Source organism: Mchenga conophoros, linkage group LG7, assembly GCF_057382185.1.
Source record: "Mchenga conophoros isolate Kocher_MC1m ecotype Shallow Benthic linkage group LG7, M_conophoros_male_GT1.1, whole genome shotgun sequence".
Lineage (NCBI taxonomy): Eukaryota > Metazoa > Chordata > Actinopteri > Cichliformes > Cichlidae > Mchenga > Mchenga conophoros.
Genome location: NC_140532.1, coordinates 15,781,080 through 15,795,537, shown reverse-complemented (window position 1 = coordinate 15,795,537; position 14,458 = coordinate 15,781,080). Strand labels below are relative to the sequence as shown.

At 42.0% G+C, this 14,458-nt stretch overlaps 1 protein-coding gene across 1 annotated transcript; it reads right to left on the bottom strand.

Annotated features, from left to right (window-relative positions):
• Positions 1-523: 523 nt before the first annotated feature.
• Positions 524-11,402, bottom strand: LOC146569877 (AT-rich interactive domain-containing protein 3B-like). The gene is made up of 9 exons (XM_085282525.1): positions 11,054-11,402; positions 9,770-10,405; positions 6,018-6,092; positions 5,773-5,845; positions 4,738-4,921; positions 3,676-3,926; positions 3,192-3,455; positions 3,002-3,091; positions 524-1,940 (listed from the first exon to the last, which is right to left on the bottom strand). The coding sequence occupies exons 1-9, from the start codon at positions 11,078-11,080 to the stop codon at positions 1,801-1,803; spliced, it is 1,740 nt and encodes a 579-aa protein (XP_085138651.1). The 5' UTR covers positions 11,081-11,402; the 3' UTR covers positions 524-1,800.
• Positions 11,403-14,458: the final 3,056 nt, after the last annotated feature.

Here is a 14,458-nt window from a genome sequence, read left to right as displayed (position 1 = left end):
AACTTGAGAGGAACATTGGCCTTCAAGGGGAGGGGAGCTATGACAACCTGGATAAGAAAAATAAGGATTACTGTATTTTGAATCATGTAAAGCTATAGAATAATAACAATAACAATAAGTCTACATATGTGTTTCCACTAAACAATAACAACTCACCGTTTAGGTGTGTACAATGAGCAATATTAAGTTTTATTTATATTATTAATATTAAGTTGATATAGTGAAGCTGTTAGCAGACAGATTGTTTGCACGTCCAACAATTACAAAGCAACATTATTTTTAGTTTGTGTTTCTGTTTTTGGCTTCCATCGAGGATACGTCGCACTCTTAAGCTGGTAATTGCTCCACTGTTCTCATCGGCTACTCACATCTGCCTGCTGTGTGCTGGTGAGCAGGTAGTGTGCTGCAGATTTTAAGAGCTTTTAGAGAGACGGATTAGCTGTCTGTTGTGCAAAAAAACCCAAACAAAAACAAACTATATGAGAGTAATGAGAACTAAAATAAGTGGGGTCTGTAAGCTACAAGATGAGCTGAAACTCAGTGAAAAGTCAGTTTTTTCTTTTAAAACTTGAAATGCATTGTGATCAACATTTATTTTCAAACAATTACAAAACTACATGCTATCTGCAATCAGAGACTAGCCTCTGCGTCAAAAGTCTGAAGACATATTCGAAGTGCAAAGAAAGAAAACGGTATTTTTACAGCACACAAGATTCATTTTATTCCTCATCCCTACATTTACAGGCAACATGTTAATCCAACAGAGCTGAAAGCCAACCTTTTTAAAAAAAAAAAAATCCCAGTGGCATTTGTTTGTGATCATGTGTGTACATGATTGTCCATTTACAGTTTATTTCAACAAATGAACACATGCGGCATTAAGCACTGCATATTTCTCTGAGGACTGAGGTAGCACCGTTTCAGTGTTCACGTTGAGGTCATTAATGATACATTCTCTGCATTTACACTAATATAAAACAGCAATATGACAAGACATACATATAAGATAACAGTGAGTCCAGAGGATATTCCTGAGTCCAGAAGAAAGTAGCCTGAGAAACTTGCCACCATGGGAAGTCAACTGAGGTAAATGTGTCACTTTCTGCATACAACACCCAGCAGAAACATCGCCTCCGAGTTACTTGAAATAAATGTTCTGTCATTTTGAGGCCTCGCCAAATGAATAAATAACAATAAAGCAAAAATGAATAAACATCTCCCCTGAAATTCACTTTGATTCTTTAGGAGTTGCGATATTTCTGTGGAAACTGATGTTCTACATTTTCCATGAAAGCAGTTACACAAAGTAAAAACTTTTGCTCAAGGTAAACTGAAAGCTTACCAAGAGGAATACAAAATGGCTTCAAGTAGCTATGACACTGAACTAAGGCTTTTTGGTCTTCACTAGCTGCTCTTTGGCAACCACATTGTTGTACTGATGGAAAAGGCAGCTACGGAACGGCTTTTACACCTACAAACGTAGCTGACGTTCAAAGAGCCGTAGCAATTATTTTGCATTAACGATACTTCTGGACAAACCTGTAGCCCTTTATGCCAGAAAGCTACCATGTTTGAAAATTCTTCTTCTAAGAGGCACTAAGGTAAACTGAAACTATATTAAAATAAGCTTGAGGATAGAGGTCAAAAATGTTGACATTACACTATTAAAGTAATAGAAGGTTTCCTGTGTTGTGGCAGAGAATCCGTGGAGTTCATCCAGTTCTTGTCTGACAAGAGAAGTAAATGGTGTGGTGCACTGTGTAATCATTATGCTCCGGACAGATTAAAAAGCCAGTGATTTTAACTTGGTCCCTTTGAGGAGGTGGGAGATGAGGAGGTGGAACTTTGTGCGGAGGAAAAAGCGCTGAAACCACTTGTTCCTGCTGGAGTTACGTTCTGTGACGACACAGAAGCAGCCGACTTCTGGGCAAACAGTTTTCCTAAAGAAGACAACGGCATAAATGACTGTCAGTTACAAAGAACTCACGGTGCAAAGGGCAATTGAAAAAGAAAGTTTTTACAGGAGTCTAAAAAACAGAGTCCACCTCGTGATTCGGTAGCTTGTAGAACAAGCTCTAGCAGTAATAAGTTCAAGTGTCTCACATCGTTATTTATTGCAGGCATTCATTTATGCACAGCTCTCTTAAGGTCCCGCCACAGTGGGTGGAGGTCTGGACTTTGACTGGACCATTGCGACACCTTGATTCTTTTCAGCCACGCCGTTTGCCGTTTGCTGCTGTGCTTGAGGTCATTGTCCTGTTACATGACCTACTTTCAGCCAAGCTTTAGCTCACAGACAAACGGCTTCATATTTGTTGAGACTTCTAATTGTCCTGTGATGATGTAACTGAGGCCTGTAGAGTCTGAGATGTGGCATGTGGATTCCTTGCCTTTTCTTTGAGTATTAAACAGCCTGAACTGCATGAAAAGACTGTCGTTTTTGTATCAACTAGGTGTTTTATTCACAAAGAATTGGTCTCTGCCTTGTCTGTTTTTGTAATTTCTTCCGACGTGGAATATGTTGATATCATGACTATAGAAGTCAGGGTTGTTAACTAGTACACAGTTAGTTTTTAGGAATTCTGACATGATTTTAATAAAATGCCTTAACTGGTAAATGTCTACCGTTGGTATCTGAATCTGTTCGTTGATATCTAGGATCAAGACTTCCTCTTCTGCATGTGACTCATTTATTAAAGTAGATCCATTTTTAAAAGAAAAATAAAACGCTAAATTGTAGTCAAACAATAGCCGTTTGTGTTGCAGTTCAGCAAACACAATCCCTCTTTTGCTCTTGACAAAGGCCATTTACCCTCATACAACCAAAGACATGAAATGTTATTGGTCAGTGGAACTGGTACTACAAGTGCAGTACACATACTGCTTATTTCTTTCACTGTAGATATCAATTAACTTAGTTCATCACCATGTGCGCTTGTTCCTCTACATTAGTGTCACGCACCAAAGAAGACACGCTTCCTTTACAGGTTTCATAACTCACCTGAGTAAACAGTGCCGTTGACCTCCACAGACACGCTGATACTGGCCGCTCCATTAGTGGAGAGATTCAGCGACAGATCGTGTTTGCTTTCTGACAGAGGAAAAACAAAAATTCCAGTGAAGGGTCGGTTCCAGAATAAGCATGCTATGATGTTCAGCCATGACAGAGGTCAAAGGAGAAGCAAACTCACCGTTGCCAAGTTTGAGGTTCATGGGGGTAAAGTGAGAGGCCATAGCCAGGAGGTTTTGTTGGAGTGCCTGCTGCATGAGGCGCTGCTGCTCCTCAGCGAGGCGCATCATTTTCTTCTCTGGGCTGTCAGCTACAGCTCCACCTGCTCCTTGCTCCAACCTCTCTCTAAGATGCTCAAATGTGGCAGCTTGTGCCAGCTGCTGCTGTTGCTGCCCCAGTGCCAGAGCCATGGGCAGCTGGGTTACAACAGGGGTGGGGGACTCATCTGATTGGAAACAAAGAAAAAGATGAAGAAATTATTATGTTCATAAGAAGTTTGAAAAATTATATATTTATTATTCACGATTCATGATTACTGGAAAACAAAATGATTATCAGTGTGCTAAATTTGCATTGCAGGGCTTGCCTATCCTAAACACTATAAAGAGGCTTAGATTGTATCTGTTGTAAAATATGATCATTTTAGAAAAGAAAATGCGCCGTACCTATGCTTCTCTTTAAATGCGGACTAGCGGAGATATTGCGGCCATTGTGCGTGGTCGGAGCACTCTGCATATTGGGTGAAGACAGTAGTGCATGTGGAGCAGAGCCTGGAGAGGGGGAGTAGCGGTACAGACTACTGGTGTAGCTGGGACGCCGGCCTTCTCTGCGGTTGCTATCGATGGCCGCCTGTAGCTCACCCGGAGAGCTCAGGCCTTTCTTCTCGCACTCAAAAGGATACAGATACTTCATATACCTGCAGGTGGAAAGTTTCACGGGTTTTCCATCCATTTTCCACAAAAACATTTTTAATTATTTGCAAATATGAAGGATAAAGCAGATGGTTCCCTTTTCAAGTCTTTATCTACAAAATGCTAAGATCTATTAATTGTATGGTTCTTTAGGGAGCAGTTAGTGGAAGTCCACATTTTTGCCAGCAAATGAGCTAAAACATGGAGATTCTAGCAAAAGTGTGGTTGTTCCTGTGGTAGTAATGTTGGTTAGCCACCCAGTCCACATCTTAATGAATGCTGGGTGAACTGGTATTATATTCTGTGGAGATATCCACGGGATAAATCCCTCTGTTTGCTTAAATACCACCTTAACAACAAAGCTCCTGTTTTTCTGTGAAATGCTTCAACAGCTACATGATTTATTGCCATGAATGCAATTTTCAGCCTCCCCCCCCACTACTTTTCTTTCTAGCTGACTGCCTGCAAAAGCCTCCTGTGAAGACCTACAAAGCCACAAGCATAAGACTCTGCAGACTGTTATCTTTTAAAATTACAGACTTTGCAAACCATAAAAATACATATCTGATCGGCTAGTCAGAAACAAAGTGAGCAAAGGTTTCATTTACGCAAATTATAGTTATGTTCTTGCAGCATTATGGTGTTCAGAGAATGATTACATTTCATCATTTTTAAAATAACAGAGTCACAAATATGTGCTAGCTCTTGAAAATATATTCAGCATTTTTGGAGTAATTTATAGTCTAACCAATACAATCATTTAGCAAGCCGATTGTTGATCAAAAAAATCTGCCAAAACACCTGAGAGAAACCTACTGGGTGCGTAAGGTGAAGGCCGCACTGGTGATTGATGTGGGGAGACTGAGGCCTTTGGTGATCTCCCTCCATATCTTCTTGTTAATAACCTCCACCAGGCCTCCTTTCTCTGTCACAAGCTTGTAAAGCTTGTACAAGTCCAGCACCTGTTTTGCCATGATGGGGATGCGATTCACAGGAGTTCCTGGATAAATAACAGAATGCATTGAAATGTCGCTAAACAAGAACGGGTCTTGTGAACAACGTGAGGCAGAAGCAGAGGACGCGAGCATCTTCTGAGCGGCACACCTGAGGGCCTTAGGTCAGAGTTAGATAATGTGGCTTAGCATGTTTAATCTGCGCGGACAGAGTTGTCAAATGAAGCTAGTTTCAGATGTGAGGCGGTGGGGGTGGGGATAATCCACAACAACAGCTTTGTTGATGCATTGATCTAAGTGCAAGGAGAGGGGCTATGTTAGAGTCAACAGCGCCAGCAGGCCAAACTGACCCTTCCGGTCCCGATTAGGAGAAAAGCCAATTAATGAAGCCAGCTAAAAAGCAGTTGTAGAAATCAGATTACTTTGTGCTTAAGATGAACACAGACACACATGCACATTTTGCATGGCAATGACCTTGCTCCACATAAGTGAAGATTAGTGAACATGTTGCACTTCTTCTTAATTGGATTTGTTTCCACAAACAACAAATCCTAATCTTGGGATTTGTGGAAACAAATCCCAATCTGTATGAAAGTCTTTAACCAAGTGGCTAAATCCAGGGATGAAGATGCAGAAGTGCTGAAAAAGAGACTCAACCCATCTAGACTCTTGTGGTAAAAAGCAGAAATAGGGAGGATTACAACCTCAGTCTGGGTTTCCACAGTTAGCTTCCCCATGTATGATGTGCTCCTGTTTTTGGTGAGTTTAATTGTAAGAGTTAATCTCTATATTAATGGTACTTACCTTAGTTAGCTGATACTAGGTGACACAACTTTGCACCCAAAACTGCCTTGTCCAAATATCGACAATGTAAAAAATGAAAGGTTTTGAACCTCACCTCGTTTCTGCATAAAGACAAAGAGTTCGTCGAGAAACTCCTTCCGTTGTGGGTCATTATCCAGTTCATAAAGCTAGAGGATCACACACACACACACACACACACACACACACACACACACACACACACACACACACACACACACACACACACACACACACACACACACACACACAGGGCAATAAACTGTTAGTCTGTAGTTTCTTCAGTTATTTGACATGTTTACTTCTACCACATATACGAACCTTGGCAAAGTCCCGAGATGGTTCTCCTCTTATTTTAATGCCGTCAGTCTCCTCTGCCCACATGGCACTTCCTCTCTGTTCACACAATAACAGAAAGACACATTAAGAAAATCATTTCCAACTAGCTGCTGCAGGATAAAAGTCGTTATTCTGCTTAAAGAGTACCAAATTCTATAGTGACATAATAATAAAAACAGGTCATTATTCAAACACTGGTGTTGCCGTTTTTCTAAGTGAGATACTTGGAGTACTCCCAAGTACACCATCAGACTGTCCTTTGGTAAACACATGATTACTGTAAATATCTGACTGGGCCATGACAAATACAATGGAGATCAATTAAATGAGCCGTGCTGTACTGGAAGATTAATGTGACATGTTATTCTTCCACCACCTCATCAACGTAGCAAAGGTTGCAAATGTGAGTGGAGGGCAGCCTGAGTGCAGCTGAGTGGAAAGGCCTGCTGAGCTGGTTATCCCACTAATATGCACTGAGTGTAGCATTGTAGTGCAAGTAAGTAAAACCCTTTAATGTGACATTAATTATGTTTTTCCTCCCTGAAGAAATTACAAATTCATTTCTATATGCAGCTTATGAAAAGCCATCGCAGCCTTGCCTTCTGTCAGTTCTTGCGGGTGTGTGCCTTTTGGTTCGCGCTTGTGTTTTATATTAACATGTTTTATATTAAAACAAGGAGGAGTCGTTTAGACAACAAAACCTCATAACATGTTTTTGTATTTAACCGCATCAAAAACCTTCCATTCTTATGTTTTAATCAAAATAACAGGCTTGTTTTGTCTTTTTCGCATTTAGCCTTTTACTTGATATTTTGTGTTTAACTGTATCATTTTGCCTTCATAAACACATACCTATTCACTGAATGTTTGGTATGGTAATAATGTCAGCCCGGAGTCTAAAAGCCATAACATATAAGCCTTTGTTTCTCTGATTAGCCAGTTGAGAAGCGATTATCATTTGGCTTTCGCTCCAGCTGTAACCGTCCTTGTGTTTACAGTAAAAACAGAAAGGCAAACTGCAGATACCAACGCATATCAACAGCAGGCTGAAAGTGAACCCCAGTGGTTCTCTTTGACGTCAGCTCCACAGCATCACTAACGTTTATTACAACCAACTTAAAACTGGACTTTCATTTCACTACTAATAACTGTGTAAGACTAAACACTGTCACATTAGTCTTGTACACAGTTTAATAGCTTCAGTTGTTTGTATTCTATTGAAACTTTGATTTAACCACAAACCCATTACTTCTATTGAGCTTACCAGCTTTTATATGCACACGAGGCATCAGCTTTTCCAACTTTTATCCATTAACTAGTCATCGAAACATTGCAGCCAGCTCTTTCAACCAACTATCCATTACTTTTAATCATTTCCATCCTTTAAATATTATACCAACCTCCTTGACTGTAAATCTATTACATACAACAATATACATTTTAAATATTGAGCTATTCTAAGTATTAGCAGCGCTTTCACAAAGCATGCACCTCGAATTTCCACTCTGATGACCCTCATCTTGGTAGGAAATCACTGTAACAAACTCTTATTAAAAACCAGCTTGTGCTCTGGTAACCATTTCCAGTTTCTTGCGGGTAAACTGGTCAAACTCTTCCCAGAGGTTACCAAGCTGTTGACACATCCAACAGATTGGCCTTAGAATTTCTAATCAAGGACTTTTACGCCTTCAGCAGAAACACTATTGAAGATCTTTTCAGCATCAAATCGAAATAAAACCCTCCCCCCTTCCTTATTGATGAGCAAGTGAGACCTACTGTGGATCTGTTAACAAAGAGCTTTCAGTTAATTGCTCACAGAGCTTTCACACATCCCAGCCTGGCAGTCCTGATAGTATTCAGTATGTAGGTCAGGAAAAAAAGGTTTCTTTTGTTTTTTTAAAGAGGCAAGTTTTATTTATGTGATTTTTTTCCAACATATTTAAATTCAATGAAATTTAAATGCATATTACTTCAAAGTAAAAGTCTGTCTTGTCAACCAGTCGTGACCAAAATCAAGGCTGACATTAAAATAGTGAAATGTTAATACTAACCGACTGCCCCCTATAATGAGCTTCATTAAAATCATTCAGTTTCTCCAACAGGGCAAAAGTGAAAACTCACCCCTCTCCAAATCTCAATGCAGCGACAGGGGGTCCCACATTTGTTTTTAGCCGAATCAAATTATTGGCCCTTTAATCCCCCCAGGAAGTCAAGATCATTTATCTGGCTCCTCGCTGTGCTGCAAGCTTGAATGAACAGGGGCTCTTTATCCCCACCCGAGCTACATTTAAAGGCTTACAGTGAGACTGCACATAAGGAGTGAACAATGGCTGTCCGGCGTGATGAGGCTTGAAACGCATGTCAAGATTTTCAAAGATATTTCGGTAATGAATTGAACTAAAGAAAAAGAAGATAAAGACGCCGTAGAGCACGGCACAATCGTAAGGTGAAAAGAGCAGCTATTTCAACCAGCCACCGATTAACTTGCAAAAGAGCCACTTCAAGCTTGTGGACTTGTTAACATGGTTGTTGGATAAGAAAGCTTAATAGGCAACCAGTCAACATGAGCTCCACTTTGAGTTTCAGCTGCAAAAACCCCCAAAACAAAACAAAAAACCCACAAAAAACACCTATTTCTTACACAAAGAAAAGAAGAATTCTAGCTCAGTGTGGTTACTCATATTTACAACCCTGCTAAGAATCAATAATACTGCCAACAAAAATGAAAACCAGACTAAAAGACTTTTCATCAAGTAAATCCCAATATAATTAAATATGACAAAGAATACTTTCTGCAGTTAATTTGACAACTTACAAAGATCCTCACAGATCTGAGTCACAGCAAAGGCCTTGCACAAATTCGTTCTAATTTTAGGGCTGTGAGATGTTTCTGACTTTTCAGCAAAAACAAAAACAGAAAGCAAACCATTTAACAGACACACACTTAAGCCTTTCCACCACAGTCTCTCACAACTCTCATTACTGCGCTTAAACTAAAACAAAATGTTCTTTATTGCTGCAGGCTTGGCTTGCTGGCCTGTGAAAAGGCCAGCAAGCCACTGCAGTGGCCGTATAATGTATTGATTATTTTCAGTGAAATTAAGCTGCCATTTAGTGTTGCCCAGCGACGCCTCAGTTATGCAAAGCCATCTGCAAGACTACAGTAACATCTGGGCCTGGATGTTTGTACTTCCACATTTGACTTAAACCAAAAATCAGACAAAGAGGAAGAAAAAAAAAAAACTCTGAATAATGTGTAAAACTCTGGGTAATGGTATCAAAAGGACCATTCTTCTCCTGTGAAACAACTGCAAGTAAATTTTACGGTTAGCAGTTTGCATGGTGAGCCACAACCCAGCTGTCCCTGCACCTACAGCCCTCATTAATCAGTGCATTATATTGACGTGGCAGCCCTTTTTCATGTAGAGACGAACCAATCAGCTTGCTCCCCAAAAGAAGGGGAAAAGACAACAGCTGGACACTGAACTCATACAGTTGCAATTTAAATTCAATCCATGGCTACATTTAAAGAAAATCTGACTGATCTGCTCTCATTTCAAGTCCAAATCTCTGGCCTGGAAAGTAATTAAGATGTGCATCTGGCCAAAAAAAGCGCACCTTCCTTCCCGTACATCAGGAGGGAAACCAGGCAGCAGTGAGGAAGGTCAACAATTAAGGCAGAACATACGTATACACACAAAATAACAATTACAGATGTGCATTTTCTCTCTTACCCGTTTCACTGACTCATCAAAGCCCCAGTCAGCAAAGCCATTCGCTGACGCGAAGGCATGATGACCCGCCGGTGACGTCAGATTCTTTTCCATGTGCTCTTGTTTTTTTCCTGAAGGTGGAGATTCAGACGTTTGCTTCCCAGCCACTGATGGAGATGTAGAATAAGGCTGGAAGGGAAAATGCGATACATGCTGGAGTCGGGGCTTCTTTGCCTGTTGATGAGAATTGTTCTCCTCCTCCTCCTTCTCCTCCTCCTCTTCCTCGCCCATGTCTTCCTCCTCGTTGTTCTCCTGAGAAGTCAACATCTCCTGTTCCTCATCTTCTGAGTTTCCATCCTCCTCTGCCTCTGGATCCACTCCGCTCAGATGATTATTCAAGGCCTGCTGGAGTCCTGGATTGCTCTGTCCATCTACTCTTTCAAACAATGTAGAGTCTGGTCTTGAAAACGAGGCTCTTGCTGCGGCAGCTTGTTGAGCAAACAGGAGCTGAGCGTGAAGAAGCTGCTTCTCCTGCAGGCTCATCTCCAGCTTTGCTTCTTGTTGTTTCTGCAGATGCTCCATCACCACCTCCAGCTTCACGCCGGCTGGACAGGACTGTGAACACCCAGCTGAACTTCCAACCTCTGATAGGTTGGACTGAGGAGAAAAACACAAATCACTAATGGCAGAACTTTAATGAGAAATTTTAATATCTTAAAAAAAAAAAAACAAGATAAAAAACTGTGTATGATGTGATTAACATGTTTTAATACCCAGCAGCACTTAGGTGGCCTACTCCAGAACAATAAACATGGTCAAAAATGCTTGCAGAGGCAAATTAAACATAATTAAATACCAGATATTAATCATGTTTTTTTTTCTTCTTCAAGTTAAGGTAGACTACCTTTGGTAATCGGGAAGAGTGGACATCAGAGAGCTCATTAAAGGGCGATAAAGTTGAATAAACAGTTTAATAAACAAACACAAAAAGCGTAAATTTCTATTAAAACACATTTTTACATGGGGCCAAATATCTCTCTCATTTATAAGTTCAATAGTCGCAATTTGCTTAAGGGTCCTCGGAGTAGGTTATTTCACAACGGGTTTCGTCGTTTTTATTGGACACATGGATGAAATTTAACTTCACATAAAGCTTCAAACTTGTTGCCCTTGCGGGGAATGACAGGGGGAGCTTTAAAAAGCATAAATTATCATAGTAACGTCCACTTTTGTCCCATTTTGCTTTGTTACTGTAACGAACACGAGTGGGTGAGCTACGAAAGAGTCGTCGATAGGCTTACTCACCATTTGCGCCTTTGAATAATTCATCATCGCCAACAGGTCTCGTGAAGTTCTTGCTTTTTTCCTTCGCCAGAAGTTAATCGCATCTCATGACCACTTTCTCCTTTTTTTTAAAGTAGAGAAACACAAAACAAAAACCCCTCCTGTCGATCAAATGTGGTTTAAAGCCCCTCGCTGTGTGAAGGCTGGAGTAATGGGAGCTGGAGGAGGGGTAAATACTGCTGTGCTTCACCTCCCTGCGGTCACTCGCAGAGCACACAAACTAAAATATCTTCGATTGTCTGCGAGTGAGTGGCGCACACCCCCAACTTGGATGAATGGAAAACCCGCCCCGTGCGCAAAGATCGTAAAGTGCTTTATCGCTTCCAGCTATGTGTATCTTCCCACCCACTTCTCAAGGAAATCCCACCCCAAAGCAGAATCCATTGCTGATTCTTACAAAGGTGATGTGACCTTTACCGTTGAAATAAATCAATAAGATAAAACAACGCGTCAAACTAGTGAAGCCGTCTTTCCTTTATTAATAGTTTTTGCATTAGGGCCGAATTAAATCATTTTGGGAGAACCTCATGACAAAGCGTGAAACGCAAAGTGTGTGTTTTTATTCTGATCAGATATCTCCAGTGAATTCTTCCTGTACTCAGTGCACCACTATCATGTAAACACTCACTTCTGTTTCCAGGGCCAATAACAGGGTTGTTTCAGTAGGCTGGCACATGAACAGATCAAGAACCAGCCTGTGGGTCCAATTCTATCAGAAGTAAATGCAAAACCAACCACTTGGAAACTGGTTGAAAAATATAATTGTGTACAGAGCTCCTGCCTCCACAACCCGTGAGCCCATAAGCCCATCTGTAATTGGTCGAGAAAGCAGCAGATAGATTACTAACAAGCACATCACCCCTATTCTTCCTTCTCTTTATTGGCTTCCAGTCAAATTAACAAATCATCTTAAAATGGTATTAATTACATATAAACTTATATGGACAGCCAGCTGCATATATATTAGAGCTACTGAGACCTTATATCTGCCACCGACCTCTCTGATTTTCTGATCAGGGTCTCTTGAGGTTGTAGCTCGTAAATGTTGGAACAGCCTTTCTCCTGTTGGATGTCCTTGTTGGACTTTCTAGCAAAGTGAAAGTTCGTATTTAATATTCAACTACATTTTATTTATATGACACAAATCACAGTAACAGTAAACACAAGTTGTCTCTACAACAGTACAGAGAAAACACCAACAATCAGACAGCCCACTATGAGCAAGCACTTGGCAAAAGTGCCGTAGCATTTGTGTTGTACCTCGTCAATCTCTAGCTGTGAGAGCAGTCCCTTCTTTCGAATGTTGGAACACTGAGCTACTAGTTGTTTTGCCGTCATTGTGGATGTTGGGTATCGAAGAATCCATAGGTCCCTCATCCTATTCATGTAGCCCCTTGCGTAGTAGCATTCCAACAACGCCCTGTTTTCGTCTCTTGCCCACCGATGCCTTCTTGTTCCAGTAGCCCACTTTTCGTCAGGGTGCCCTGGTTCCTCAACACCTGACGCGGACCTTGTTGATCCGGGCGACGTCCGAGCCGGCATGCCTTCATATTTATCTGTCTCGCTCATGTCTGCGGTAGGCTTGCTTAGCATAGGGGGTCTAGCCTTAGGACCCTTACTGGATACAGACGCCCCAGGCAGGAATCGAACTTGCGATCCTCTGTTCCAAAGGCGTGTAGTCTAACCACTACGCTATCCAACTGGAATGCCTAGAATTGTACAAGATCAATGGGACCCTAAGAGCCTTCATCAGGAACTCAATGGGGATGTGGCGTACAACACTAGAGGCCAACTCCAAGCCCATAGCACAAGTCACCATCAAGTGCGGGATCTACCAAGGAGATGCTCTGTCCCCACTGCTGTTCTGCATAGGCCTGAACCCCCTCAGTGAGATCATTAACAAGACTGGCTACGGATACCGACTACGGAACGGAGCAGTTGTCAGCCACCTCCTGTACATGGATGACATCAAGCTGTATGCCAAGAGTGAACGAGACATCGATTCACTGATCCACACTACCAGGCTATACAGCAATGACATTGGAATGTCGTTCGGACTGGAGAAGTGTAGTCGGATGGTAACAAAGAGACGGAAGGTAGTCAGAACTGAGGGGATTGAACTACCAGAAGGCAACATTGCAGACATAGAGGACAGTTACAAGTACTTGGGGATCCCGCAGGCAAATGGGAACCATGAAGAGGCCGCTAGAAAAGCTGCAACCACCAAGTACCTGCAGAGGGTCAGGCAAGTCCTGAGGAGTCAGCTGAATGGTAAGAACAAGATCCGGGCCATCAACACGTACGCCCTGCCCGTGATCAGGTACCCTGCTGGGGTAATAGGCTGGCCAAAGGAGGAGATAGAAGCCACTGACATAAAGACAAACGGTATGTACCACCGGCAGATAGAGGAGGTGGCTGATATCCAGAAATCCTACCAGTGGCTGGACAAAGCTGGACTGAAAGACAGCACAGAGGCACTAATCATGGCAGCACAAGAACAAGCTCTGAGCACAAGATCCATAGAGGCTGGGGTCTATCACACCAGGCAAGACCCCAGGTGCAGGCTGTGTAAAGATGCCCCAGAGACAATCCAGCACATAACAGCAGGGTGCAAGATGCTAGCAGGCAAGGCATACATGGAACGCCATAACCAAGTGGCCGGCATAGTGTACAGGAACATCTGTGCCGAGTATAACCTGGAAGTCCCGAGGTCAAAATGGGAGATGCCCCCAAGGGTGGTGGAGAATGACCGAGCTAAGATCCTGTGGGACTTCCAGATACAGACGGACAAAATGGTGGTGGCTAACCAACCGGACATAGTGGTGGTAGACAAACAGAAGAAGACGGCCGTAGTGATCGATGTAGCGGTTCCGAATGACAGCAATATCAGGAAGAAGGAACACGAGAAGCTGGAGAAATACCAAGGGCTCAGAGAAGAGCTCGAGAGGATGTGGAGGGTGAAGGTAACGGTGGTCCCCGTGGTAATCGGAGCACTAGGTGCAGTGACTCCCAAGCTAGGCGAGTGGCTCCAGCAGATCCCGGGAACAACATCGGAGATCTCTGTCCAGAAGAGCGCAGTCCTGGGAACAGCTAAGATACTGCGCAGGACCCTCAAGCTCCCAGGCCTCTGGTAGAGGACCCGAGCTTGAAGGATAAACCGCCCGCAGGGGCGTGCTGGGTGTTTTTATATATATATATATATATATATATGTATATATATATATATATATATATATATATATATGTATGTATATGTATGTATGCATGTATATGTATGTATGTATATATATATATATATATATATATATATATTGTAACGACTGTGGGTTTGGGGAGCTGACTGGCTAAACTGCTCACTAGCTAAAT